General features: G+C 44.7%; 1 protein-coding gene across 1 annotated transcript in view; it reads right to left on the reverse strand.

Moving 5' to 3' along the window:
- LOC126235192 (acyl-coenzyme A thioesterase 9, mitochondrial-like) overlaps nucleotides 1–27,696 on the reverse strand; it is a 156,324-nt gene that overhangs the window by 98,058 nt on the left and 30,570 nt on the right. The window contains exon 3 of the mRNA XM_049943922.1: nucleotides 20,562–20,781. Within this exon, the coding sequence (XP_049799879.1) occupies nucleotides 20,562–20,781 (220 nt within the window). The remainder of the gene's footprint in view (nucleotides 1–20,561; nucleotides 20,782–27,696) is intronic.

Consider the following 27,696-nt stretch of genomic DNA (forward strand, 5'->3'; position numbering starts at 1 on the left):
TCGTAGTCCTCCGGTCCACATAGCCGCTAATTTGGACAGTATCCATTACTTCGTTGACGTGTTAAGGAATATGGCTGTACCCTATCTTCAAAGTCTCTGTGACCTTACCTTTTAATAAGGTAACTCAAGGCCAAATGTCACCCGTGCTGGTTCGCCATCAGTCGGCAGTTACTACACTTGATGAACTCTAGCATAGACTTGAAGCAGCATTGATTAACGTACCAGTGGTTGTCATTCAGGCTCAGTCTGATTCGCTGTCCAAATGGGTTAGAGTCACTGTTGCTGCCAGAGACGCTAGCCCCATCTACTGTATTTCATACCCTGCATGCCCCCAGTCAGCTACAATTTATATCATGCCTTCTTTCTGCCGTATCGCTGCCAACAATAAATTAAATGACGTTATTTCTTATCCTTCCTGGCACCGCAATTTTAATAGGCAGCCGCGTACATGCATACATAAATGTTCTACAGGCTAATCCCTCGTCGATGGAACCATTCTCTCTCTCTCCTGTCACTATTCGTTTCAGTTCCATGTAAGTGTCACATCCTATCCTCTTCTCCGTGTCCTCCAAATGCTTCCTACTGGGCATTCTCCTCCTTTCCATCAGAGCACTTTCCCTTCAAGAATTTTAACGAAAATGTTGTTTCTGAGCCGGCCGGAATGGCCGAGCGGTTCTATGCGCTTCAGTCTGGAACCGCGCGACCGCTACGGTCGCAGGTTCGAATCCTGCCTCGAGCATGGATGTGTGTGTTGTCCTTAGGTTGGTTAGGTTTAAGTAGTTCTAAGTTCTAGGGGACTGATGACCTCAGGTGTTAAGTCCCATAGTACTCAGAGTCATTTTTTGTTGTTTCTGAAGATATGTCCAATTAATTTTATTGTTCTCTTTTCCATTTCTTTTAACAATCTTCGCTCTTTTTGACTTCCCTTAAGAGCTCCAGGTTGGTTTTTCTTTCCGTCCAGATCGTTCGTGTTATTTTCCGCCATGTAGTGCCGCCGCTCTGCTGCGGCTGTTGGATACCTGAAGGGCGCTGAGGCAATGCTATACTGATTTCATTGACAAGCTTGTTTAACTACCACGTGGCAGGCCTATCCGAGCTGCGGTTCACGATCCTGGGGATGTAGTAGAAGTGCAGAGCAGCTACAGGACAGCCAGAAGGTTTCTACATCGTTCAGTCACAAGTGTGTGGACTCGTACACAGCTGGAAGCCATGCTTTAGAGTAACAAAAGGAGCTTTAACTAGTACTAATATTCGTTGATTGTAGCAGAGATATGCGCAGTCTGGCAGCATCCGCCACAACGCAAGGGCCACGCCAGTCATCATGAGGTTATGGGGCAACAAGTAATCGATGCCAGATGCGGTCGCCATCTCCATCATGCTATCTCCGAGTGGCTACGCGCGCCACCTGTCGGCTTTAGGCTACGTGGAAGGTGAGTAGCTACCAGGATTTCTACGGCACAGCCGAACTTCTGCCTTGGAGGACTGTGGTCTGTGTCCAGTTCGGTGCGGTATCCGCGCTCCACCACATGGACGAGCGTTCCAGCACCCGCCATTCGTCGAGCTGTTCTTCTGGGTCCTGAGGACCCCACAAGAATTCTGGTAGATGGGAGCATCAATGGCCCTTGCCGCATGCCGACAAATGCAACGTGGAGCACGCATTGCTAAGTGGGGAAAACAACGTTTCAGCAACGCTGGGCGCCGATGTCATAGCCAGACACGTCGCCGGCAGCCGACACCTGCAGCAGTCAGCGGGGCCTCCACGACACACGCACAAGGGGACCTGAGCGTGACTTCGCCACACTATCAACGTTTGTTTTTCCACCAACTACCAGCCGACACCACCACCTCCGCTCCTGCTACACTTCAACATCTACACCATTTGGGCTCTCACCTCCGGGCTGTTACAGCCATATGCACTTTTCAGCAACTTCAAGTCGATTTCTCTCCAATTTACCCGAGTCCAACTTTCGATTCCAACGAACAGTTTGTACTTCATACAAATGATTTTTACAAAGTACTTTCTTCCGTATTTTATAAGGCAGCAGGATTTTGGCACCGTAAGTGTAATATTCTATAAACTATTTTCGATTTATGTTTGCGTTAGATCACTGTCTACAATGCACAGTCGGATTATTAATCATTTCATTGGCTGATACTGGCTAGCACCACATACTAACAATTTCTGTAGTACGGTATGTCAGGAAATTAATTAGAGCTGAGCACTGAGAGGAAGGGTGACATGGACAAAGCGTTCCTGAGAAGCTGCCATCGGCTAAAGAGGAGCGGGAAGACAGCTTTCATTTTGTGCAAAGACGGACATTTACTGCCCTGCAAAAGAGCAGACCGAGGAGGCGGCGGTTTCCAACGTTGGAGGCTACAGAATTCCCATGGAGGACGGAAAAAATTTCAGAATAAAGTACCTGGCGAAAGAGCATCACGGGTAGTACAAGGCGAAAAGACATCCTTTTTTGTGCAAAGTAATGCACAGGATCACAAATGATGGTGGCTAGATGACCTCAGAGGAATCTTCTTAAGTGAAGTGCAGGGGTCCACTGCCCACCGAAAAGCAGAGACGTAGATTTGATTGGTGGAGTGCTAAGGATGTAGGAGGTGAAATGGAAAATTCCATAAAATCTTCTGAAAGGAGTGTGAGCTCCAAGTGATTGGCTGGCAGGTCCATGACCCATGAAGTGGGAGGAAATCTTTTTGTAACAGCTGCTGGGATTCGTCTCCTGAGCGCAAACATGGGCGCCACGTGTCCAGAAGAGAGTGGATGCATGGTGTGGAGACGCTTACCTCTGGTGATTGATCAAAGGTACATCCCTCTGGGGATAGATCTGGACACGTCGCTGGCGCGAGCCACAACGGAGAATCTGCTGATTAGATTTTGAAAAGTGTTGATTTTTTCACAAGGAGCGCGTGAAGTCGTTTCTCTGTGAATAAAGTGGTTATTCTGTTTGCTCGAGTGAAGATTATTTATCTCTCTGTGGATTCAGATGGTTCATTTGGCTCTGAGCACTACGGGACTTCACTTCTGAGGTCATCAGTCCCCTAGAACTTAGAACTACTTAAGCCTAACTAACCTAAGGTCATCACACACATCCATGCCCGAGGCAGGATTCGAACCTGCGACCGTAGCGGTCGCGCGGTTCCAGACTGTAGCGCCTAGTACCGCTCGGCCACCCCGGCCGGCTCTCTCTGTGGAGTCTGACACACATTGAAGTGCTTCCTCCCAGAAGAATACTTGAGTTGTATTTTTTTTCCTGGCTGGTGAGCAAACAGAAATCTTGACTCGTGTTCTGTCTTTACTGAGGTAATTTCAGTTGTAAGAGTTCACGGACGGCATATTGTATCCACTGTGTGGGCATAGTGTTACAGGCACGCTACATACGTCGTCTGCACAGCAGCCAACGCCCCAACGAGCAATATAACTCCTGTCCATACATCAATATGTGATATGCGCACTGCGGTTCGGTGAATGCCCAACACTCGCCGTAAATGTGTTGAGTTCCATTTGCGTGTCCACTGAGCTTTTTCTAAAAGTTCCATTCAGGGCGTCTAAAAGAAGTAGGGGTGCGGTGTAAAGAAAGTCAAATATACTTTCTGCGAAGCTCTAAATTATCTATGAGGCAGAATCTGACATTTTGTACTTCATATACAGGGTGGTCCATTGATAGTGACCGGGCCAAATATCTCACGAAATAAGCATCAAACCAAAAAACTACAAAGAACGAAACTCGTCTAGCTTGAAGAGGGAAACCAGATGGTACTATGGTTGGCCCGCTAGATGGCGCTGCCATAGGTCAAACGGATCTCAACTGCTTTTTTAAAAATAGGAACCCCCATTTTTATTACATATTCGTGTAGTACGTAAAGAAACATGAATGTTTTAGTTGGACCACTTTTTCGCTTTCTGCTAGTTGGCGCTGTAATAGTCACAAACGTATAAGTGCGTGGTATCACGCAACATTCCGCCAGTGCGGACGGTATTTGCTCCGTGATACATTACACGTGTTAAAATTGACCGTTTACCAATTGCGGAAAAGGTCGATATCGTGTTGATGTATGGCTATTGTGATCAAAATGCCCAACGGGCGTGTGCTATGTATGCTGCTCGGTATCCTGGACGATATCATCCAAGTGTCCGGACCGTTCGCCGAATAGCTGAGTTATTTAAGTTCAGCCACATGTGAAACGTCAACCACGACCTGCAACAAATGATGATGCCCAAGTCGTCCGCACATCAGTAGCGGACAAATTGCACGATAATCGGGAATCTCAAAAACGTCGGTTTTGAGAATGCTACATCAACATCGATTGCACCCTTACCATATTTCTATCCAACTGGAATTGCATGGCGACGATTTTGAACGTCGTGTACAGTTCTGCCACTGGGCACAAGAGAAATTACGGGACGATGACAGATTTTTTGCACGCGTTCTATTTAGCGTCATTCGCCAACAGCGGTAACGTAAACCCGCATAATACGCACTATTGGGCAACGGAAAATCCACGATGGCTGCGACAAGTGGAACATCAGCGACCTTGGCGGGTTAATGTATTATGGGAGGAAGGATAATTGGCCCCCATTTTATCGATGGCAATCTAAATGGTGCAATGTATGCTGATTTCCTACGTAATGTTCTACCGATGTTACTACAAGATGTTTCACTGCATGACAGAATGGAGATGTACTTCCAACATGACGGATGTCCGGCACATAGCCCGCGTGCGGTTGAAGAGGTATTGAATAGCGTATTTCATGACAGGTGGATTGGTCGTCGAAGCACCATACCATGGCCCGCATATTCACCGGATCTGACGTCCCCGGTTTCTTTCTGTGGGGAAGTTGACGGATATTTGCTATCTTGATCCACCGACAACGCCTGACAACATGCGTCAGCGCATTGTCAATGCATGTGCGAACATTACGGAAGGAGAACTACCCGCTGTTGAGAGGAATATCGTTACACGTATTGCCAAATGCATTGAGGTTGACGGACATAATTTTGAGCGTTTATTGTATTAATGTGGTATTTACAGGTAATCACGCTGTAACAGCATGCGTTCTCAGTCACAAAAGCATGTTTTATCAATGGAATTCTTCTCCTCACTTCCATTAAGCATCTGTTGCCAACTGTGATTGTAGTAACGAGACAACCAAATCTTTTAGTGTACGCAATGAATAAATTTCTTGCGTTGCCGGAACGGCGACTGGTAGAGTTATCACGCAACACATACTACCTCGAAACTTCCAACTCACACCTTTCCGGATCACTGTCCATTACAACAAAATAATACGATTATCCTTCCCCATCCACCTTGAAAGTTCGTATCGCCGCCAGGAAAACACCCAGTATCTTTTGCAACGAGTGATAAAGGTAGGCTTTTCTGCCACAGTGAGTTACCATTCTAGTAGAACAGACTTAAACCCTTCCCAGGTATCACAGATCAATGTTACCGTATGCTGTACAACCAACGGATGGCTCCCTATGGCGTACAGCCGAAAATGGCTCAATGAGCTGCGGCCATCGCTTCTCCATCTACATCTACGTGATTACTCTGTTATTCACAATAAAGTGCCTGCCAGAGGGTTCAGTGAACCACCTTCAAGCTGTCTCTCGAACGGCGCGTGGGAAAAACTAGCACTTAAATTTTTCTGTGCGAGCCCCATTTCTCTTATTTCATTTTGATGATCATTCCTCCCTATGTAGGTGGGTGTCAACAGAATATTTTCGCAATCGGAGGAGAAACCTGGTGATTGAAATTTCATGAGAAGATCCCGCCGCAACGAAAAGAGCCTTTGTTTTAATGAATGCCACTCCAATTCAGGTATCATGTCTGTGGCACTATCTCCCCTCTTTCGCGATGATACAAAACGAGCTGCTCTTCTTTGTACTTTTTCGATGTCATCCGTCAGTCCCACGTGATACGGGTCCCACACCGCACAGCAATACTCCAGAATGGAGCGGACAAGCGTGGTGTAAGCAGTCTCTTTAGTAGACCTGTTGCGCCTTCTAAGTGTTCTGGTAATTTTTTTAATGGCAGACGCTCTATCCGACTGAGCCATTTTTTTAAAGATGAAAATTTGTGCCGGAACTGGACTCGAACCCAGATTCCCCGCTTATCGCGAGTGGTCGCTTATTATTTGCCTATACATTTGTTCCCCTTTTCTTTCATGGCAGACGCTCCATCCAACTGAGACTTTCTTTTTTTAGAAGACTGGCAGCACCGGGCAGGCGATGCAAAAAGGGAAGGGGTCGTAAATCCGGCCAATGAATCGCAGTCTTTGGTTTTCTCTACCCACAACATTATCTATGTGATCGTTCCAGTTTAGGTTATTTGTAATTGTAATCCCTAAGTATTTAGTTTAATTTACAGCCTTCAGATTTGTGTGACTTATCGTGTAATTGAAATTAGCGGATTTCTTTTAGTACTCATGAGAATAACTTCACACACTTTTTTTATTCAGGGTCAATTGCCACTTTTCGCACCATACAGAGATCTTATCTATATCATTTTGCAATTCGTTTTGGTCATCTGATGACTTTACAAGACGATAAGTGACAACATCATCTGAAAAAAATCTAAGACGGCTACTCAGATTGTCTCCTATGTCGTTAATATAGATAAGGAACAATAGAGGGCCTATAACACTTCCTTGGGGAAGGCCGGATATTACTTCTGTTTTAATCGATGACTTTCCGTCTATCACTACGAACTGTGACCTTTCTGACACGATATCACGAATCCAGTCGCACAACTGAGGCGATATTCCATAGGCAAGTGGTTTGGTGAGAAGACGCTTGTGAGAAATGGTGTCGAAAGCCCTCTAGAAATCTAAAAATATGGAGTCCATTTGACATCCCCTGTCGATAGCACTCAGTTCATGAGTATAAAGAGCTAGTTATGTTTCGCAAGAATGATATTTCCTGAATAAATGCTGATTATGTGTCAATAAATCATTTTCTTCGAAGTACTTCATAATGTTTGAATACAGTGTATGTTCCAAAACTCTACTACAAATCGGCGTTAGTGATATGGGCCTGTAATTCAGCAGATTACTCCTACTTCCCTATTTGGGTATTGGTGTGACTTGAGCAATTTTCCAGTCTTTAGGTACGTATCTTTCTGTGAGCGAGTGGTTGTATATAATTGCTAAATATGGAGCTATTTTATCAGCATACTCTGAGAGGAACCTGACTGGTATACAATCTGGACCGGAGGCCTTGCCGTTATTGAGTGATTTAAGCTGCTTTGTAACACCGAGGATATCTACTTCCATGTTTCTCAACTTGGCAGTTGTTCTTGATTAGAATTCAAGAAAATTTACTCCGTCTTCTTTGATGAAGGAGTTTCGGAAAACCGTGTTAATAACTCTGCTTTAGTGGCACTGTCATCAGTGACTTCACCGGTGTTATCGCGCAGTGAAGGTATTGATTGCGTCTTGCCACTGGTGTGCTTTATGTATGACCAGAATCTCTTTGGGTTTTCTGCCACAATTCGAGACAGAGATTCGTTGCAGAAATTATTGAAAGCATCTCGCATTGAAGACGGCACTATATTTCGAACTTCTGCAAAACTTTGCCAGTCTTGGGGATTTTGCGTTCTTTTAAATTTGGCATGCTTTTTTAGCTGCTTCTGCAACAACGATCTGACCCGTTTTGTTTACCGTGGGGGATCAGTACCATCACTTATGTGGTATATATCTCTCAATTGCTGTCGATACTATCTCTTTGAAATCATTCCACGTCTTTTCTACGGTTACGTGGTCAGATCGGAAGGAGTGAAGACTGTCTCTTAAAAAGGCGTTAAGAGCATTTTTATCAGATTTTTTAATCAGTTATACTTTGCGTTTCTTTTTGATGGTTGTTGGTGTTACGGTATTCACCCTAGCAGCAACTGCCTTGTGGTCGATAATCCCTGTATTCGTCACGATGCTTACTATTTGCCCAGGATTATTTGTTGCTAAGAGGTCAGGTGTGCTTTCGCAACCATTTACGCTTCGAGTGGGCTCATAAACTAATTGTTCAAAATAAATTTCTGTGAAAACATTCAGTACAATTTCGGATGACGTATGCCTGCCGACAGCTTTAAAAGTATAATTTTTCCAGCATATTGGGTGTAAAGTGAAGTCACCACCGACTGTGATTTATGTGTGGGGTACCTATTTGAAATGAGACTCGTGTTTTCTGTGAACTGTTCAGCAACTACGAGGGCAGTTCAATAAAAAATAGAACACATTTTTTTTCTCGGCCAATTTTGGTTGAAAAAAAACCGGAAATTTCTTGTGGAATATTTTCAAACATTCCCGCTTCGTCTCGTATAGTTTCATTGACTTCCGACAGGTGGCAGCGCTGTACGGAGCTGTTAAAATGGCGTCTGTAACGGATGTGCGTTGCAAACAACGGACAGTGATCGAGTTTCTTTTGGCGGAAAACCAGGGCATCTCAGATATTCATAGGCGCTTGCAGAATGTCTACGGTGATCTGGCAGTGGACAAAAGCACGGTGAGTCGTTGGGCAAAGCGTGTGTCATCATCGCCGCAAGGTCAAGCAAGACTGTCTGATCTCCCGCGTGCGGGCCGGCCGTGCACAGCTGTGACTCCTGCAATGGCGGAGCGTGCGAACACACTCGTTCGAGATGATCGACGGATCACCATCAAACAAATCAGTGCTCAACTTGACATCTCTGTTGGTAGTGCTGTCACAATTGTTCACCAGTTGGGATATTCAAAGGTTTGTTCCCGCTGGGTCCCTCGTTGTCTCACCGAACACCATAAAGAGCAAAGGAGAACCATCTGTGCGGAATTGCTTGCTCGTCATGTGGCTGAGGGTGACAATTTCTTGTCAAAGATTGTTACAGGCGATGAAACATGGGTTCATCACTTCGAACCTGAAACAAAATGGCAATCAATGGAGTGGCGCCACACCCACTCCCCTACCAAGAAAAAGTTTATTGGCTGAGGGTATGGCTTTAAAGTCATGGTTACAGTCTTCTGGGACGCTGAAGGGGTTATTCTGTTCGATGTCCTTCCCCATGGTCAAACGATCAGCTCTGAAGTGTATTGTGCTACTCTTCAGAAATTGAAGAAACGACTTCAGCGTGTTTGTAGGCACAAAAATCTGAACGAACTTCTCCTTCTTCATGACAACGCAAGACCTCACACAAGTCTTCGCACCCGAGAGGAGCTCACAAAACTTCAGTGGACTGTTCTTCCTCATGCACCCTACAGCCCCGATCTCGCACCGTCGGATTTCCATATGTTTGGCCGAATTAAGGACGCAATCCGTGGGAGGCACTACGCGGATGATGAAGAAGTTATTGATGCAGTACGACGTTGGCTGCGACATCGACCAGTGGAATGGTACCGTGCAGGCATACAGGCCCTCATTTCAAGGTGGCGTAAGGCCGTAGCATTGAATGGAGATTACGTTGAAAAATAGTGTTGTGTAGCTAAAAGATTGGGGAATAACCTGGTGTATTTCAATGCTGAATAAAACAACCCCTGTTTCAGAAAAAAATGTGTTGCATTACTTATTGAACTGCCCTCGTATATCTTCTGAGTCGGGGGGTCGGTAAAATGATCCAATTAATAGTTTAGTTCGATTGTCAGGTATAACCTCTACCCATACTATTTCGCAGGTACTATCTACTTCAATTTTACTTCAAGGCAAACTGCTTCTGACAGCTATAAATACTGCACCACCAACTGTATTCAATCTATCCTTTCTGAACACTGTTAGATCGTTTGAAAAAATTTCGGCTGAACTTCTTTACCAGCTTTCTGTAGCTACAACTATTTGAGCTTCAGTGCTTTCTATTAGGGCTTAGAGCTCTGGTTCTTTCCCAACACACCTACGAAAATTACAACTACAATACCGATGGTTTCTACACCTACCTTACTGTGTTTTACCTGCCCCCTTTTAAACGGATGCCTTTTCTGTGGTTCCCTGAGACACTCTAACCTAAAAAAACACCCAGTTCCTTCCACACAGCCACCGCTTCTCTTGTAGCCGCTTCCTGTGTGTAGTGGACTCCTGACCTATTAAATGGAACCCGGAAACCCACCACCTGATGGTGCAAGTCAAGGAATCTGCAGCCTACACGGTCACAGAACGGCCTGAGCCTCTGATTCAGACACTCCACTCGGCTCTGCACCAAAGGACCACAGTCGGTTCTATCGACGATGCTGCAGATGGTGAGCTCCGCCTTAATCTCGCAAGCAAGACTGGCAGTCTTTACCATTTCCGCTACCCGCCCGAATCCAGAGACAATCTCCTCCGATCCAAGGCGACACACGTCATTGGTACCGACATGAGCCACCACCTGCAGCTGGCTGCACCCTGTTCTTCACGGCATCCGGAAGCACCCTTTCCACATCCGGAATGACTCCTCCCGGTATGCACACGGAGTGCACACTGGCCTCCTTCCCCTCCTTCGCAGCCATATTCCTAAGATGTCCCATTAAGCGCCTAACGTTGGAGCTCCAAACTACCAGCAAACCCACCCTCTGTGAATGCCCAGACCTTGCGAGCCGAGAAGCTTCCTCTGGAACAGGGTGGACGACTGCATCCGCCGACATCGTCCGCCACAGATAACGACCGAAACCTGTCCGTCAAACGAACCGGGGAGGCCCTATGATCGGCCCCACGGAAAGTATTTCGCTTTGGAATGGTCTCCCACTCGACCAGGGGTGATAGGTCAATTTCTCTATCCGATTATGTTTCGAACGGCCCAGTAAACATCTCATCAGGTCCGAGCAGATGAACTGTTCGCAAAAGAACTGTGCTACATAAAGGAAAAATTGTTTCCTGGCGTCGTTTATAAAGTTCTCAAAAAATATCTACCACACGTAGCGAAAAGAAAGGATGCAGTAATAGTTTCAGAGCTTTTTCTGTTCCAGTGCTAATATGAGACTGCCAACAAGAAGCAGTATCAGTGAGATCAGTACTAAACTGGAGTGAATACTCAATGTATACGCATTACATCACAGCCGGTGTGATAGGTCGGGGCTAGCTGTCAAAACTCTTCTGCTACGAATGAAAAATGCAGTTACTGTTTACTAATGGTGCACGACAATGTCTAGGTTTAGTTCGTGATTCATTGTTGATACTGACTGGTTCCCTGCAAGATGAGTTTCACAGCTGCTCTGTTTGTAACGGCTTTTTTATCCTAGGAGTTGTCAGAAGCATTATTTCTGATGTTTCTCAAGATGTTCTGCATCTACATCTACATCCATACTCCGCAAGCCACCTGACAGTGTGTGGCGGAGGGTACCTTGAGTACCTCTATCGGTTCTCCCTTCTATTCCAGTCTCGTATTGTTCGTGGAAAGAAGGATTGTCGATATGCCTCTGTGTGGGCTCCAATCTCTCTGATTTTATCCTCATGGTCTCTTCGCGAGATATACGTAGGAGGGAGCAATATTCTGCTTGACTCCTCGGTGAAGGTATGTTCTCGAAACTTCAACAAAAGCCCGTACCGAGCTACTGAGCGTCTCTCCTGCAGAGTCTTCCACTGGAGTTTATCATCTCCGTAACGCTTTCGCGATTACTAAATGGTCCTGTAGCGAAGCGCGCTGCTCTCCGTTGGATCTTCTCTATCTCTTCTATCAACCCTAACTGGTACGGATCCCACACTGCTGAGCCGTATTCAAGCAGTGGGTGAACAAACGTACTGTAACCTACTTCCTTTGTTTTCGGATTGCATTTCCTTAGGATTCTTCCAATGAATTTCAGTCTGGCATCTGCTTTACCGACGATCAACTTTATATGATCATTCCATTTTAAATCACTCCTAATGCGTACTCCCAGATAATTCATGGAATTAACTGCTTCCAGTTGCTGACCTGCTATATTGTAGCTAAATGATAAGGTATCTTTCTTTCTATGTATTCGCATCATATTACACTTGTCTACATTGAGATTCAATTGCCGTTCCCTGCACCATGCGTCAATTCGCTGCAGATCCTCCTGCATTTCAGTACAATTTTCCATTGTTACAATCTCTCGATATACCACAGCATGATCCGCAAAATTCCTCAGTGAACTTACGATGTCATCCACAATGTCCTTTATGTATATTGTGAATAGCAACGGTCCTACGACACTCCCCTGCGGCACACCTGAAATCACTCTTACTTCGGAAGACTTCTCTCCATTGAGAATGACATGCTGCGTTCTGTCGTCTAGGAACTCTTCCATCCAATCACACAATTAGTCTGATAGTCCATATGCTCTTACTTTGCTTATTAAATGACTGTGGGGAACTGTATCGAACCCCTTGCGGAAGTCAAGAAACACTGCATCTACCTGGGAATCCGTGTCTATGGCCCTCTGAGTCTCATGGACGAATAGCGCGAGCTGGGTTTCACACGATCGTCTTTTTCGAAACCCATGCTGATTCCTGCAGAGTAGATTTCTAGTCTCCAGAAAATGTTTATAATTTCGGTTTTGCGATGTGCAGCTGGAGTCAGGCTAAACAAATACTCCTCATCACATCTTTTATGCGACACCCATTGCCAACGGAGAACGTCGGTTTCTGTCCAGTTACAAAGAAAATAATTTTTGAAGCGGAATTTTAAATCCCCTTTCTATAGAGCGATCTAAAATTGGTAAAAATGCTATATTCGTTTTATCAGTATGAACTGACAGGGACAATAGAAAAACGAAGAAGAACCTGTGCTCCAGCAGCGATTTACGTGCCACCCTGCACTGCACTGTCTACTACAGCCATGCAGCAGCGCTACTCCGTCGTTGCTAGAGATTTGGTTATTGGTCATGTTTTACCATCTCTATTAACACCTTTTTATAACACCAGTACTGCACTGGAGTAATCTGAGACCGCTCTATGGAATGGGTACGTAGAACGCCGTTTCAAAAATCATTTTGTTTGTAAAGAGAGACAAACCGAACCTCTCTGTTGACGCTGGCGTCGCATGAAAGACGTGATGAGCAGTATTTTTTTGGCTGACTCTAGCTATACATTTATTACACAAAATTACAGATATCTTCTTCAAAACAAGATAAAATGCGCCAGGTGACGCTTAGGAGAGACGTCCTACATACGTTACTTTCGTATCGTCGCTATATTCCCTAATAAAACTTCTCAAGAAACTTACTTGTGTACAAGGGAGGTTCTGCTTTCAGTTTACATATCTAACTGCATGACGAAACAACAAATCAATAGAAAATCAACAAAGGATTGACGTGAAAGTTCTGTTTATATGATTCTCACCAGATGGTTAGAGAACTTTCAGGTAAAATACTATTCAAACATAACCACGTTTGGGTCCTGCTAATTACATTTAATGAAATACTTGTCTCTCTGTACATAAGAAAAACAAGCAATTCTGTGAACGTCACTCATAAATTAAATTAGCCAGCTACAAAGAAAAAAAATTAACGTTACTATGAATCATTTAAGAGGTAAAGTTAACAGTCTGCAAGCAAGAACTTTCGGGAAGGAGGACGCTGTAAAATTAGTGGCATTTCCTATAGCATATTTTCTTCGTGTTTTCAACTGTTTTCTCGCAATACATAAATACTTACAAAATACATGAAACACTGGCAAATTCAATAGTATGCGATTGATTTTCTGCTTAAATTGGTCGTGAAAACTGCATGTACTCGCTACATTGTCGCGTTTCAGCAGCTGTTAAATGATCGCTGCAAATGACGTTGTATTTCCGTGTTTCTATTTTCTTTTTTCTTTACTTCTTTTTTCATCAGTCTTTTGATTGGCTTGATGCGCCCGCGAAGAAAATTCCTCTACTGCGCCGACCTTACATTCTCAGAGCAGCACTTGCACCACACGTTTTCAATTATTTGCTGGAAGTATCCCAGTCCATGCCTACAGTTTTCACCGTCTACAGCTCTCTCTAGTACCAGGAAGGTTATTCCCTAACGTCTTAACACGTGTTCTATCATCCTGTTCCTTCTTCTTGACAGTTTTTTATATCTTTGTAAATTTCATAAATAATTAGTGAAATCACGACTTTGGCACTGTTGTGGCTATTGCATGATTGATAGAGGCGTATTGCGAAGAGCTAATTTCTTCTCATGTTGGAAACAGTCTGTACCATAATAATGTATATATTTTTTCGATGACAGTCACAGAAACATGTAAATATTCATTAAAGCTTGAAGTTATAACAGCATCTGATTTGTTTACTTTGTCACAGCATACCAGAAAGGAAATGTTAAAAATAATTGACGAGAAAGTGTCCGTCTTCTGACGGGCGTCACGGCGTTGATTGTAAAACAGCAAATGTGCCCACTGTTCCCCAGGCTCCCTCTGTGCTTCATTTTCGATATGTGTTACTTACCTTTAGATATATACACTAAAGCGCCAAACAAACTGGTGTGGGCATGCGTATTCAAATACAGAGATATGTAAACAAGTAGAATACGGCGCTGCGGTCGGCAACGACTATACAAGACGACAAGTGTCTGGCGCAGCTGTTGGATCTGTTACTGCTGCTACAATGGCAGGTTATAAAGATTTAAGTGAGTTTAAACGTGGTGTTATAGTCAGCGCACGAGCGATGGGACACAGCATTTCTGAGGTAGCGATGAAGTGGGGATTTTCCGGTATGACCATTTCACGAAGACTGAAGAGAATCGTTCAACGTGGCAGAAGTGCAACCCTTCTACAAGTTGCTGCGGATATCAGTGCTCGGCCATCAACAAGTGTCAGCGTGCGAACTATTCAACTAAATATCTTAGATATGGGCTATCGGAGCCGAAAATGGTTCAAATGGCTCTGAGCACTATGGGACCAAACATCTGAGGTCATCAGTCCCCCAGAACGTAGAACTACTTAAACCTAACTAACCTAAAGACATCACACACATCCATGCCCGAGGCAGGATTCTAACCTGCGACCGTAGCAGAAGCGCGGTTCCGGACTGAAACTCCTAGAACCGCTCGGCCACCGCGGCCAGCTATCGGCCCCGAAGGCCTACTCCTGCACCCTTGATGACTGCACGACACAAAGCGTTACACCTTGCCTGGTCCCATCAACACCGACACTGGACTCTTGATGACTGGAAACATGTTGCCTGGTCGGACGAGTCTCGTTTCAAATTGTATCGAGTGGATGGACGTGTACGGGTATGGACAAAACCTCATGAATCCATGGACCCTGCATATCAGCAGGGGACTGTTCAAGCTGGTGGACGCTCTGTAATGGTGTGGAGCGTGTGCAGTTGGAGTGATACGGGACCCCTGATACGTCTAGATACGACTGACAGGGGACACGTACTTAAGCATCCTGTCTGATCACCTGCATCCATTCATGTCCATTGTGCATTGCAACTGACTTGAGCAATTCCAGCAGGACAATGCGAATCCCCATATGTCCAGAATTGCTACAGAGTGGCTCCAGGAACACGCTTCTGAGTTTAAACATTGGCCACCAAACTCTCCAGACATGAACATTATTGAGCATATCTGGGATGCCTTGCAACGTGCTGTTCAGAAGAGATCTCCATCCCCCTTGTACTCTTACGTATTTATGGACAGCCCTGCAGGATTCATGGCGTCAGTTCCCTCCATTACTACTTCAGACATTAGTCGTGTAGCGGCACTTCTGCGTGCTCGCAGGGGCCCTACACGATATTAGGTAGGTGTACCAGTTTCTTTGGGTCTTCAATGTATCTCTCTCATGGAGCAGCATTTTTCTTTACAAACTTCTATCAGTATGTTGGGTATGCACGGCACAGAATTTCGGTGGTCAAAAGCCTCGCTTTTGAACGATTCTCCTGTTACCAGAAACCGCAATGTAACAGAAAATATGCAGATTAAAAATTACATGTAATGGGCATATATTTATTTTCGGGTCATCAGTCTTCCGACTGGTTTGATGCATCCGGCCACGAAGTACTCTCCTGTGCCTACTTCTTCGTCTCAGAGTAGCATTTTTAGCCCACGTCCTCAATTATTTGCTGGATTTATGCCAATGTCAGGCTTTCTATACAATTTTTGCCCTCTACAGCTCCCTCTAGTACCATGGAAGTCATTTCCTGATGTCTTAATAGAAATCTTATCATCATGTGCCTTCTCCTTGTCGGCGTTCCCCACATATTCCTTTTCTCTCCGATTCTGCGCAGAACCACCTCATTCATTAGCGTACCAGTCCACCTAATTTTCAACGTTCTCCTGCAACACCACACTCAAGCGGTTCGATTCTCTTCTGTTCCGGTTTTTCCACTGTCCATGCTTCATTACCATACAATGCTGTGCTCCAAATGTAGATCCTCAGAAATTTCTTCCTCAAATTAAGATCTATGTTTGACACCAGAAGGCTTCTGTTGGGCAGGAGTGCACTTTTTTCCTGTGCTTGTTTGCTTTTTATGTCCTCCTTGCTTTGTCCGTCGTGGATTATTTTGCTTCCAAGGTAGCAGAACTCCGGAATTAGTTTTCTTAGCAGTATTATTTATCGAGGTCAGAAAGAAGATCAGCATCTGTCGTAATGTCATCTGTATTTTAATGCAGATCTAGATTTCAGCTGACAGTGGAGCTATCATCAGTGCAGTCATGAAGACTCAGCATAGTTATAACGACACTATGAAATATAACATTGGCATGTGCAAGTGAAATGAAATGTCGTGTGACTAGGGCCTCCCGTCGGCTAGACCGTTCGCCGGGTGCAAGTCTTTCGATTTGACGCCACTTCGGCGACTTGCGCGCCGATGGGGATGAAATGATGATGGTTAGGACAACACAACACCCAGTCCCTGAGCGGAGAAATTCTCCGACCCAGCCGGGAATCGAACCCTGGCCCTTAGGATTGACATTCTGTAGCGCTGACCACTTAGGTATCGGGGGCGGACATGTACAAGTATTATACTATAAAATGTGTTATTATAACTATGGTGAATCTACAGGGTTAGCAAGAAGTCCATTAACATTTGAAAATTCAATATTTCACGAAATAATGTAGGTAGAGAGGTAAAAATAGACACACATGCTTGAAATTACTTTGGGTTCCATAGAAACAAAAACAAAGAGAACCAATTGACGTACAGATGGCGCTTCATATGATACAAGATCAATACTTAGCATAACAACTGACTTATAGTAAAGACGATTTTCTTTATAACAAATGCTCACTACGTCGGCGTCAATCATCAACAGTACCTACAGTCGAGGGATAATGTTGTAAATAGCACTGTACAGCGTATCAAAAGGCATGGTGATAAATTGGGGTCACATGTTGTCTAATGAGGTCAGACGATCGTGGGAGACATGCAACTTCAAGTAGCGCCAACCAGTAATAACACGGATTGAGGTCTGGGGGACTGGGAAGCCAAGCATGAAGGGACTGGCGGCTCAGCACGCGATCCTCGCCACACAATGTGCGCAAGACATCTTTTACGAGTGTGGCAGTATGGGGTGGAGTGCCATTTTGCAAAAAAATGGCTCTGAGCACTATGGGACTCAACTGCTGAGGTTATTAGTCCCCTAGAACTTAGAACTAGTTAAACCTAACTAACCTAAGGACATCACAAACATCCATGCCCGAGGCAGGATTCGAACCTGCGACCGTAGCGGTCTTGCGGTTCCAGACTGCAGCGCCTTTAACCGCAAGGCCACTTCGGCCGGCCTGCCATTTTGCATAAAAGTTGTACCTCCCAGAAGGTTTTTATCAACCAGGCTAGGGATAGTACGATTCTGTAACTTACCGGTGTGCCTCGCACCCGTCACGCTGAGTTTTTATTCACGATTCTCTTGCGACGTCACTGACGAGTTGCTGTCCAGCGTCATCTGTTGGACGATATTTGGACTCGTTTTTTGTTTCAAAAAATCCCACATCATTTCATGCATGTGTGTCCAGTTTTACCTCTCTACTCACATTATTCCGTGAAGTTATACGTTTTCAAATTTTAACAGACCTTGAAAGGTGGCTACACTGAGTCACAGCGCCAGAGATTGCGCCAAAGATTATTATTCCGCCGCCTCCACTGGTGCAGTAGTAATTCAGAGGATGTCGAGGGCAGTAGTAGTTCAGAGGATGTCGAGTGCAGTTGTTGTTCTGTTAGGTGAGAGAGTAGATGCTGTTCGGTTAGTGTAATGTATGGATGGAAGATGTTGCAATTATCACAGTGTATTTTTCGTCAATATATATTGAGGTAAAAAAAAAGGTATTATAGATTTCTTTAATGACAATGCCTCTTGGTCACAGGTACAGTCAACAAGGCATCTGGCTCGTGTTCATGTATTAGACTTGTAATTCTGGTTTCTATGTGCAATTATAGTGTTTCTGGTTTTTTAATTAGTTCATTGTAAATGGTGTTTAAAATATCTTGTCGTATTGAGGAAGAACCGAGCCAGATACATGTATGTTGAGTCACACTACCACACACAGAACAGTTACACTTGTGCTTTGTTGTTTCGTAGCTTTTATAGTTGAAGGGGACTTAATTAATCAATTGTGTTAATTGAAATTCCTTGTCATTCCTTATTTTTATTTTATGCAGTCGGATTGCGTGCTAATAAGTCAGGAACAACCGGTTACGAGACTTCGTAACCGGCCACACAGCTACTAAAATTATTGCATCATATTCATTTAATTAAGCCCCCATGCAACCTTTGGGTCATCCTCTTCATGACTACCCCATAATGCACTAAAATATAGGTCTGCATAAAATATACAGGGTGTTACAAAAAGGTACGGCCAAACTTCCAGGAAACATTCCTCATACACAAATAAAGAAAATATGTTATGTGGACATGTGTCCGGAAACGCTTAATTTCCATGTTAGAGCTCCTTTTAGTTTCGTCAGTATGTACTGTACTTCCTCGATTCACCGCCAGTTGGCCCAATTGAAGGAAGGTAATGTTAACTTCGGTGCTTGTGTTGACATGCGACTCATTGCTCTACAGTACTAGCATCAAGCACATCAGTACGTAGCATCAAGAGGTTAGTGTACATCACGAACGTGGTTTTGCAGTCAGTGCAATGTTTACAAATGCGGAGTTGGCAGATGCCCATTTGATGTATGGATTAGCACGGGGCAATAGCCGTGGCGCGGTACGTTTGTATCGAGACAGATTTCCAGAACGAAGGTGTCCCGATAGGAAGACGTTCGAAGCAATTGATCGGCGTCTTAGGCAGCACGGAACATTCCTGCCTATGACTCGCGACTGGGGAAGACCTAGAACGACGAGGACACCTGCAATGGACGAGGCAATTCTTCGTGCAGTTGACGATAACACTAATGTCAGCGTCAGAGAAGTTGCTGCTGTACAAGGAAACGTATGGAGAGTGCTAAGGGAGAACCAATTGTTTCCGTACCATGTACATCGTGTGCAGGCACTATCAGCAGCTGATTTGCCTCCACGGGTACACTTCTGCAAATGGTTCATCCAACAATGTGTCAATCCTCATTTCAGTGCAAATGTTCTCTTTACGGATGAGGCTTCATTCCAACGTGATCAAATTGTAAATTTTCACAATCAACATGTGTGGGCTGACGAGAATCCGCACGCAATTGTGCAATCACGTCATCAACACAGTTTTTTTGTGAACGTTTGGGCAGGCATTGTTGGTGATGTCTTGATTGGGCCCCATGTTCTTCCACCTGCGCTGCTAGAACATTTGCCTTTACAAGTACGACACAACATGTGGTTCATGCACGATGGAGGTCATGCACATTTCAGTCGAAGTGTTCGTACGCTTCTCAACAACAGATTCGGTGACCGATGGATTGGTAGAGGCGGACCAATTCCATGGCCTCCACGCTCTCCTGACCTCAACCCTCTCGGCTTTCATTTATGGGGGCATTTGAAAGCTCTTTTCTACGCAACCCCGGTACCAAATGTAGTGACTCTTCGTGCTCGTATTGTGGACGGCTGTGATACAATACGCCATTCTCCAGGGCTGCATCAGCGCATCAGGGATTCCATGCGACGGAGGGTGGATGCATGTATCCTCGCTAACGGAGGACATTTTGAACATGTCCTGTAACAAAGAGTTTGAAGTCACGCTGGTACGTTCTGTTGCTGTGTGTTTCCATTCCATGATTAATGTGATTTGAAGAGAGGTAATAAAATGAGCTCTAACATGTAAAGTAAGCGTTTCCGGACACATGTCCACAAAACATATTTTCTTTCTTTGTGTGTGAGGAATGTTTCCTGAAAGTTTGGTCGTACCTTCTTGTAACACCCTGTAGATGATATAGCGACTGATGCCGACCTTTTGCCCTGGACTACATCACGTAATGGGGCACGATTATTCCCATGGAATAAAGCCTTATAAGTATTATTTGTATTTTTCGAGTATAATTTCCTTTCTGTTATACAACATAAGTAACTTAATTTGGAACTGGACGCTGTTCTCCGTCGTACTTCGGTTACTGTATCCGTACGCAACACAACTTTTGTCCATTTTAGTTCTAAATGCGAGAGAAATAATCAATCTAAAGTAGCAAGTCCAAGAACTACGAACAACTGTGAACGCCGCTAGTCAGTATGGCGACCTTCACGGTTTTCCCCGCAAATGTCGCCCCTGAGCACTACGTCCAGTTTGGTATTGAACTCACTGAGCAGCACTCACGGTTTCCAGCAGCGACTATCTTCTCCTCTGCGGGTGTGGTGGGCCGCAGCCTGTTGACCTCCATCGGCTCGTTGTGAAGGGTCCGAGCGGCCAACACGAAGAAGGCCTTGGTGAGCACCCGCCAGTCTTCGCCTTTCAGCTGTTCCATCCGGACCTCCGCCTCCAGCGTCGTCTTCCCCGTCCACGTCACGCGCCCTCTCAGCCTGATATCCTGGTCCGGCTGTGGGCAGTATACGGCCACTCAGCTTTTCTTACACACAGACACAAATATGAATGTATGCAGCAGGCAAATATCCTCAGAACACCCTTCCCCAAGGCTGGGGAGCAAGGTGTCATTCTGCTGAATACCACACACAGGGGATGCAGGGAAACGAATTAGCGGACATAACAGCCAAGAAACGCTTCATTCTAAATCAGGTGGCCCAGTGTACTGACCCGTTTTATACTACATTGCCCTGTCAAAAGCCTGAATAACCACCTTTCGCAGCACTAACCGCTGCGAGACGTGCAGGAAAAGAGTCATCGAGGTTTTGGAAGGTAATGACAGGTACGTGGAGTCGAGCCGACTCCAGTGCTGTGGCCAACTGCGATAGGTTTCTCGGTTCAGGATCCATGGCGCGAAAAGCCCGATCGAGTTGTTCCCCACAGATTCTCAATTGGGCTTAAATACATGGAATTTGGTGGCAAAGAGAGTATGGTAAACCCATCCTGGTGCTTTACAAACCACACACTTACACTGTGAGCTGTGTGACACGTTGCATTGTCCTGCTGGTAGGTACCGTCGTGCCGATGGAAAACAAATTGCATGCATGGGCGGACATGGTCTCCAGGTGTAGATGTTGTTTTGTTTACTATGCCTTTTCACCAAAACACTCTCGCCTGACTGCAACGTGTTTGCTTTCAGGTGTTTCACGCCGTAAGACACATACGGCAAAGCTCATCTGTCCGATCGAGTACAAAACTTGATTCATCTGAAAAGACCACCTGTTGCCAGTCAATGGAGGCCAGCTGCGATATTCACGTGCGAATTCCAACCTTCGTACCTGATGGACAACAGTCAGGATGGGTGCATGAATAAGGCGCCTGCTACTGCGGCCCATACGCAGCACGTTCGCTGGGTGGTGTTGAGAAGGCACTGTTGGTAGTCCCTTGGTTCAACTAGGAGATAAGTTGCTCAACAGTTGCATGAATATTCGCCCGTACACATCTCCGCAGGCGTCGTTCACCGCCGTCATCTATCGCCCACTGGGCACCACAGTTCCTTCGGCGCCGGTAATGGATAGCGCCATTTTTCCAAGCAGAGTATACTTTAACCATGCCGCCACGTGAACAGTTTACAGACTTAGCCGTGTCGGAAAAGCTTCCACTCTCGGCCCGAAAGCCAATGATCATACCCTTCTGGATGTCAGATAAATCACTCCTTTTCCGCAATACGACAACTGCACTGTTTTACGCGTCCCCACCCCCTCGCCCCACCAGACACTCTTTATATACCCTCCACTGCTAGTGCTGCCGCCGGCCGTCTGTGAGTGGTTATTGCACGTTGACGTCGAACATTCGCGTTGGTCATACCTTCTCCCATCCACAGAGGCGACATGACGTACTTCTCACTCCCTTTCGGATAGGGCACAGTCCGACGAAGCGCAACTTTCTGCTCTGACGGGAGGACCACCCAGTGTGTGGTGCTCGTTGTGTACACTACATTTTAAATGAAAGTATTTCATATTCAGACAAGAGGTTAGAAGTTGAATATAACTGCTGATTTATCCTCTATTTTAGCGGACAATGAGACGATTATAATAAAACATTTTTAACATTTTGTGAGGTATGTGGCATAAGGGTGAACGTTTTAATATTTTATCTGTGTGGCTATCTCATTCTGCTTTTTTGTGAGTGACAAGCCAGACACACTTTCCTGACATTTTTTAAGCTTTTGTGCTATTGTGAAGTTAGGTTTTTAATAGCACATTTTAACAGTGACGAAGCTGAAAATTTTACCTTCTTCGTGACCGGCTACGACTGCGTAGGTGAAAGTGAAGGTGAGACAGAGATTGTAATTACATGAGAGTATACTTCATGCACTTTTGGTTTTAACTAATTTAACGACATTCGTCTCGGACTGTTTAGCAAGGGTGCTAACATATTCGCTGCTGAGTACTCTAAATCCACAAAACACTCACTAAAACACACACACACACACACACACACACATATATATATATATATATATATATATATATATATATATATATATATATATATATGTGGAAGTAGGTGCCCCTCTTAGATTGCTCTTAAGATACTGGAAAATAGAAAATGAATATCCTGAAGCATTGGTGTAAAACTAATGAAGTTTTTTTTTCAAATATTACACACTTTACATATTGCATATCATCCCACATATAGGGTGCAACTTAAGGACAGTATCTATGTAGAACAATTTCAATGATCTCTCAGGTTTTCCCGGTGCACACCATTAAACACTTTCAGTATATTTCAGTATGCAGTCTATCGTCGTGCACGGGGACAATCATAGAACTAATGAGTGTGGTCTTGGCCGGTAGGGTTTCCTACTAATTCTGTACTTGGTGGAATTGGCCATGGGACGATCCTGTTATGCTGACCGGACAGAACGCTATCTTATCATGTCCCACAGATGTGGGGGATAGGTCCAGTGATTGTGCTAGAAAAACGTCTTGCAATTGACTAACACGACACGTGTGCAACACGTGTGTATAGTACTATTCGGTGATCACATGCCTCTGACGTTGCGGGAGCCGTAAGCAATAGGGTCGATTATGTTACGAAAGTATCTTGATTGTGAACAAACGCCAGAAGCTGCATCCACGGTCATTTTAATCTGTGGCTGTCCATACCAGGACATCCAGCGTTGATTCAGCACCCTGCTGCCTGATACTCTATAGCAATCCTCCCCTACCATATCGACGCCACAGAGCCACCACACAGACAAACGATCATCTTTGTTAGCAAGAAAAAATCTGTTCCCGGCAATAAACACAGAATGGTACCATTCACCTATCCTATTCAAAATTAGTTACTAGCTAGACAGCAATCGGAAAAATGCATTAAATTACGTAGTGTGTATTCGTAGTTTGGATGTGCTGCTACAGAACAAATGATAAGGACTAACTGAATATGTACTATTCACCCTAAGACCAATAACATGTAGTCAGACGACGATGCAATAGATTTTTATTTACAAAGCGTGGATTTCCAAACAGTTATCTATGTGGGTGTAAGAAAGATATCTACGAAAATATAATGTAACTGGATACATAAAAAATCTGTTCACTAAGCGGCGGCAGGAGAACCCACACATATAAAACTTAACGGAAATTTGCGAGGCTTCGGAGCGAGTGGATCGTTCTTCTGATAGAAGAGTTGAATGGGGAAGTAAGACGGATGAAGGAAAGTCTAGGAAATAGAGAGAGTTTGGAAAAGTGGCTCAGAACTGTGGATCAGGAGAGAGATGGCGGACGGGATGAGAAGAAAATACTGATTGTTGGAGACAGCACTGGACGAGATTTGAAAGCCTGAGAGCTTAGAAGAGTAAGACAGGGTAATAAGCAAACAATGATTATTGACAAAACATCGTGCAATAGTTAGTAAGAGTGGAACGCTGAGGCGGCGAGCACCAGGCATGCTCTACAACATAAAAGTCGTGATTTCAGTGCCTGTTTCATCAACTCGGATTCTTCCCCCAGACACTAGCCTCTAAGAAGTCCGCAGGTGGGAATTGGGATTATAACATGTCCTTGGTTCTTACCACCCACCTGTCCTCAATTTACGTTAATTTCTTCGGTCTCAGCATTTCTTGTCAGTAATTATTCCTTTCATTTCCTTGTGGTTTTCTATGTCTTTCATTTTCGACTTGTAATCCATCTTTTCTTCTGAACCCGTCCGGTAAGTCTCCCCTGACACGGGGTTCCGGGCGTCTTATCCAAACACTTCCTATTTCCCAAACGTCGCCAGTCATTTCCGTTTCCCTTTAACCCTTCTGCCAAAAGAAGGAGCAACTGGCTCCGAAAGCTTCCAGATTTCTTGAACCCTTATATGCGTGTGTTATCATGCCGCCGCTTGGTTCAAATGGTTCAAATGGCTCTGAGCACTATGGGACTTAACATCTGAGGTAATCAGTCCCCCAGAACTTAGAACTACTTAAACCTAACTAACCTAAGGACATCACACACATCCATGCCCGAGGCAGGATTCGAATCTGCGACCGTAGCGGTCCCGCGGTTCCAGACTGTAGCGCCTAGAACCGCTAGGGCACTCCGGCCGGCCGCCGCTTGGTGAGCAGATATTTTTATCTATCGTGCTACAGAATAAGCAAAATATCTGTTTAATGCAAAGTACTCTCTCATGTTATTAGGATTTTACTCGAAACTTTAGCGTTAAGTACATAATTAGGATTCATATGTGACCTAATGTTAGCAAAAGAAATGGTAAATGATAGCAAGAAGTGAAAAGGTGCTTCATTATGAGATAAGACAATTAACGAGTGGCAAACAATTGTAGAGCAAAATACACTTGATACAAATATATCGCTACATCTACAGTGGGACACATTTCAGAAGCTTAAGATATGTACGACATTCACTTGTAATCCAACAGCGATTAATGTGTGATAAGCAGTTAATTAGAGAATCCAAATTTTCGTGTAACCGTATCGAATCTAGTGTGACACATATGTGTACAAGCGCTGCTATATACGTAGTGATAGGAATGGGAAAATTTTAAAACCGTAAGACTATTTGCCATGTGTTGAACGTATTTTCCGGTCCTGGTATACTTAACGGACTGAGTCGCTGGCTATTAGGATATCTTCGTTCATGAGCACTCAAGGGTGCTATTTTCTTTACGTTACGATTATCGAACAAAATGGTTCAAATGGCTCTGAGCACCATGGGACTTAACTGCTGTGGTCATCAGTCCCCTAGAACTTAGAACTACTTAAACCTAACTAACCTAAGGACATCACACAAATCCATGCCCGAGGCAGGATTCGAACCTGCGACCGTAGCGGTCACGCAGTTCCAGACTGAAGCGCCTAGAACCGCACGGCCGCTCCGGCCGGCGATTATCGAACACTTAAGGATTGAATCTGTCATATATTTACATGTACACAGGCTGGACAAAAACATGGAAACACCAAAAATAAAACACATTACCATGCCTAACACTGTGTAGGAAACCCGTTGGCGCTCGAAACAGTTTACAGTCGTCTCGGAACCGATAAATGCAGGTCCTGTATGGTTTTCACGGGGAAACTAAAACCACTCTTCCTGCAAAATAGTGACAAGTTCAGGTAACTACGATGGAAGTGGATAGCTATGAGCCGGCCGCTGTGGACGAGCGGTTCTAGGCGCTTCAGTCCGGAACTGCGCTACGATCGCAAGTTCGAATCCTGCCTCGGACATGAATGTGTGTGATGTCCTTAGGTTAGTCAGGATTAAGTAGTACTAAGTCTAGGGGACTGATCACCTCAGATGTTAACTCCGATAGTGGTTAGAGCCATTTGAGCCATATTTGATAGCTATCACACACCCTTCCCTCCAAAACAGACCACTAAGGCTCAATAATATTAAGATCTGGTAACTGTGGTGGCCTTGGGTGATGCCACAATTCGTCCTTGTGCTCACAAAACTAGTTCTGGATTATGCGAGCTGTGTGAGCAGCTGCCCTGTCGTCTTGGAATACAATGTCACCATTGAGGAACAAACACTGTCCTGTGACATGGATCTGATCAACCAAAGTGGTCACAAAACCAGTGGTAGTAATGCGACCTTGCAGAGTAACCATGGGACCCATGGAATACCACGATATGGCTGCCAAATCATCATCGAGCCCCCACCAAGTATCACTCTCGGTGCGTAAACTCGGCCGAGAGTTTGGAAACAGTGTCAGACGAGATTCATCCAATCAAATTAATTATTTTCAAGCTCCAGGTTTTATAGCTTCGGCACCCCGTTTCCTGTTGTCGTCCTTTGCATCAATGATGAGTGCTTTGGAATTCCAGGACGCCCTGCAGTTCCCTTCTTGTGGACCTCCGCTAATGTTGTTTTGGTGCTGACAGTGTTCGTAAGTGCGACATTCAGTTCTACAGTGACTTTTGCAGCTGTCATCTTTCTATTTTTCGTCACAATCCTCTTCAATCTGTCACGATCGCCCAACACACCTTTTTGTCCGCGCTGTGACTAAGCGGATGCTGTTTTCCCGTTTTCCCTGTATGCGCTGCACCTTCAATAAGGTACCGCTGGAAATACCAAAAATTTCAGCTACGTTGGTAACAGAAGCACGCACCATACGAGCACCAACAATTTGCCCATGTTCGGATTCACTTATCTCCGATATAACGCAATAACAACTGACTGACACTTGCAACATATTGATGACACTACTCAGGTGTCATTCGTCGTCAAGCACACCTGCGCAACCTGCAGGCTTGGCTAGCATATGCATTTACGTTCAAGCACGCATTTCTCGCCATGTTTCCATATTTTTGCCAACCCTTGTACTTTCGTCGAGACATTTTTTCCGTCCATTAATTGACAGTGTAGGCTCGGTGATCAGGGATTTGTGAAATGCCTTTCACATAATAGTAAATCAGTTTAGTTTGTTTCATAAATAACTGTTGTTGTTGTTGTGGTCTTCATTCCTGAGACTGGTTTGTTGCAGCTCTCCATGCTACTCTATCTTGTGCAAGCTTCTTCATCTCCCAGTACTTACTTCAACCTACATCCTTCTGAATCTGCTTAGTGTATTCATCTCTTGGTCTCCCTCTACGATTTTTACCCTCCACGCTGCCCTCCAATGCTAAATTTGTGATCCCTTGATGCCTCAGAACATGTCCTACCAACCGATCCCTTCTTCTTGTCAAGTTGTGCCACAAACTCCTCTTCTCCCCTATTCTATTCAATACCTCCTCATTAGTTATGTGATCTACCCATCTAATCTTCAGCATTCTTCTGTAGCACCACATTTCGAAAGCTTCTATTCTCTTCTTGTCCAAACGTTTCACTTCCATACATGGCTACACTCCATACAAATGCTTTCAGAAACGACTTCCTGACACTTAAATCTATACTTGATGTTAACAAATTCCTCTTCTTCA

Source organism: Schistocerca nitens, chromosome 2 (assembly GCF_023898315.1).
Source record: "Schistocerca nitens isolate TAMUIC-IGC-003100 chromosome 2, iqSchNite1.1, whole genome shotgun sequence".
Classification (NCBI taxonomy): Eukaryota; Metazoa; Arthropoda; class Insecta; order Orthoptera; family Acrididae; genus Schistocerca; species Schistocerca nitens.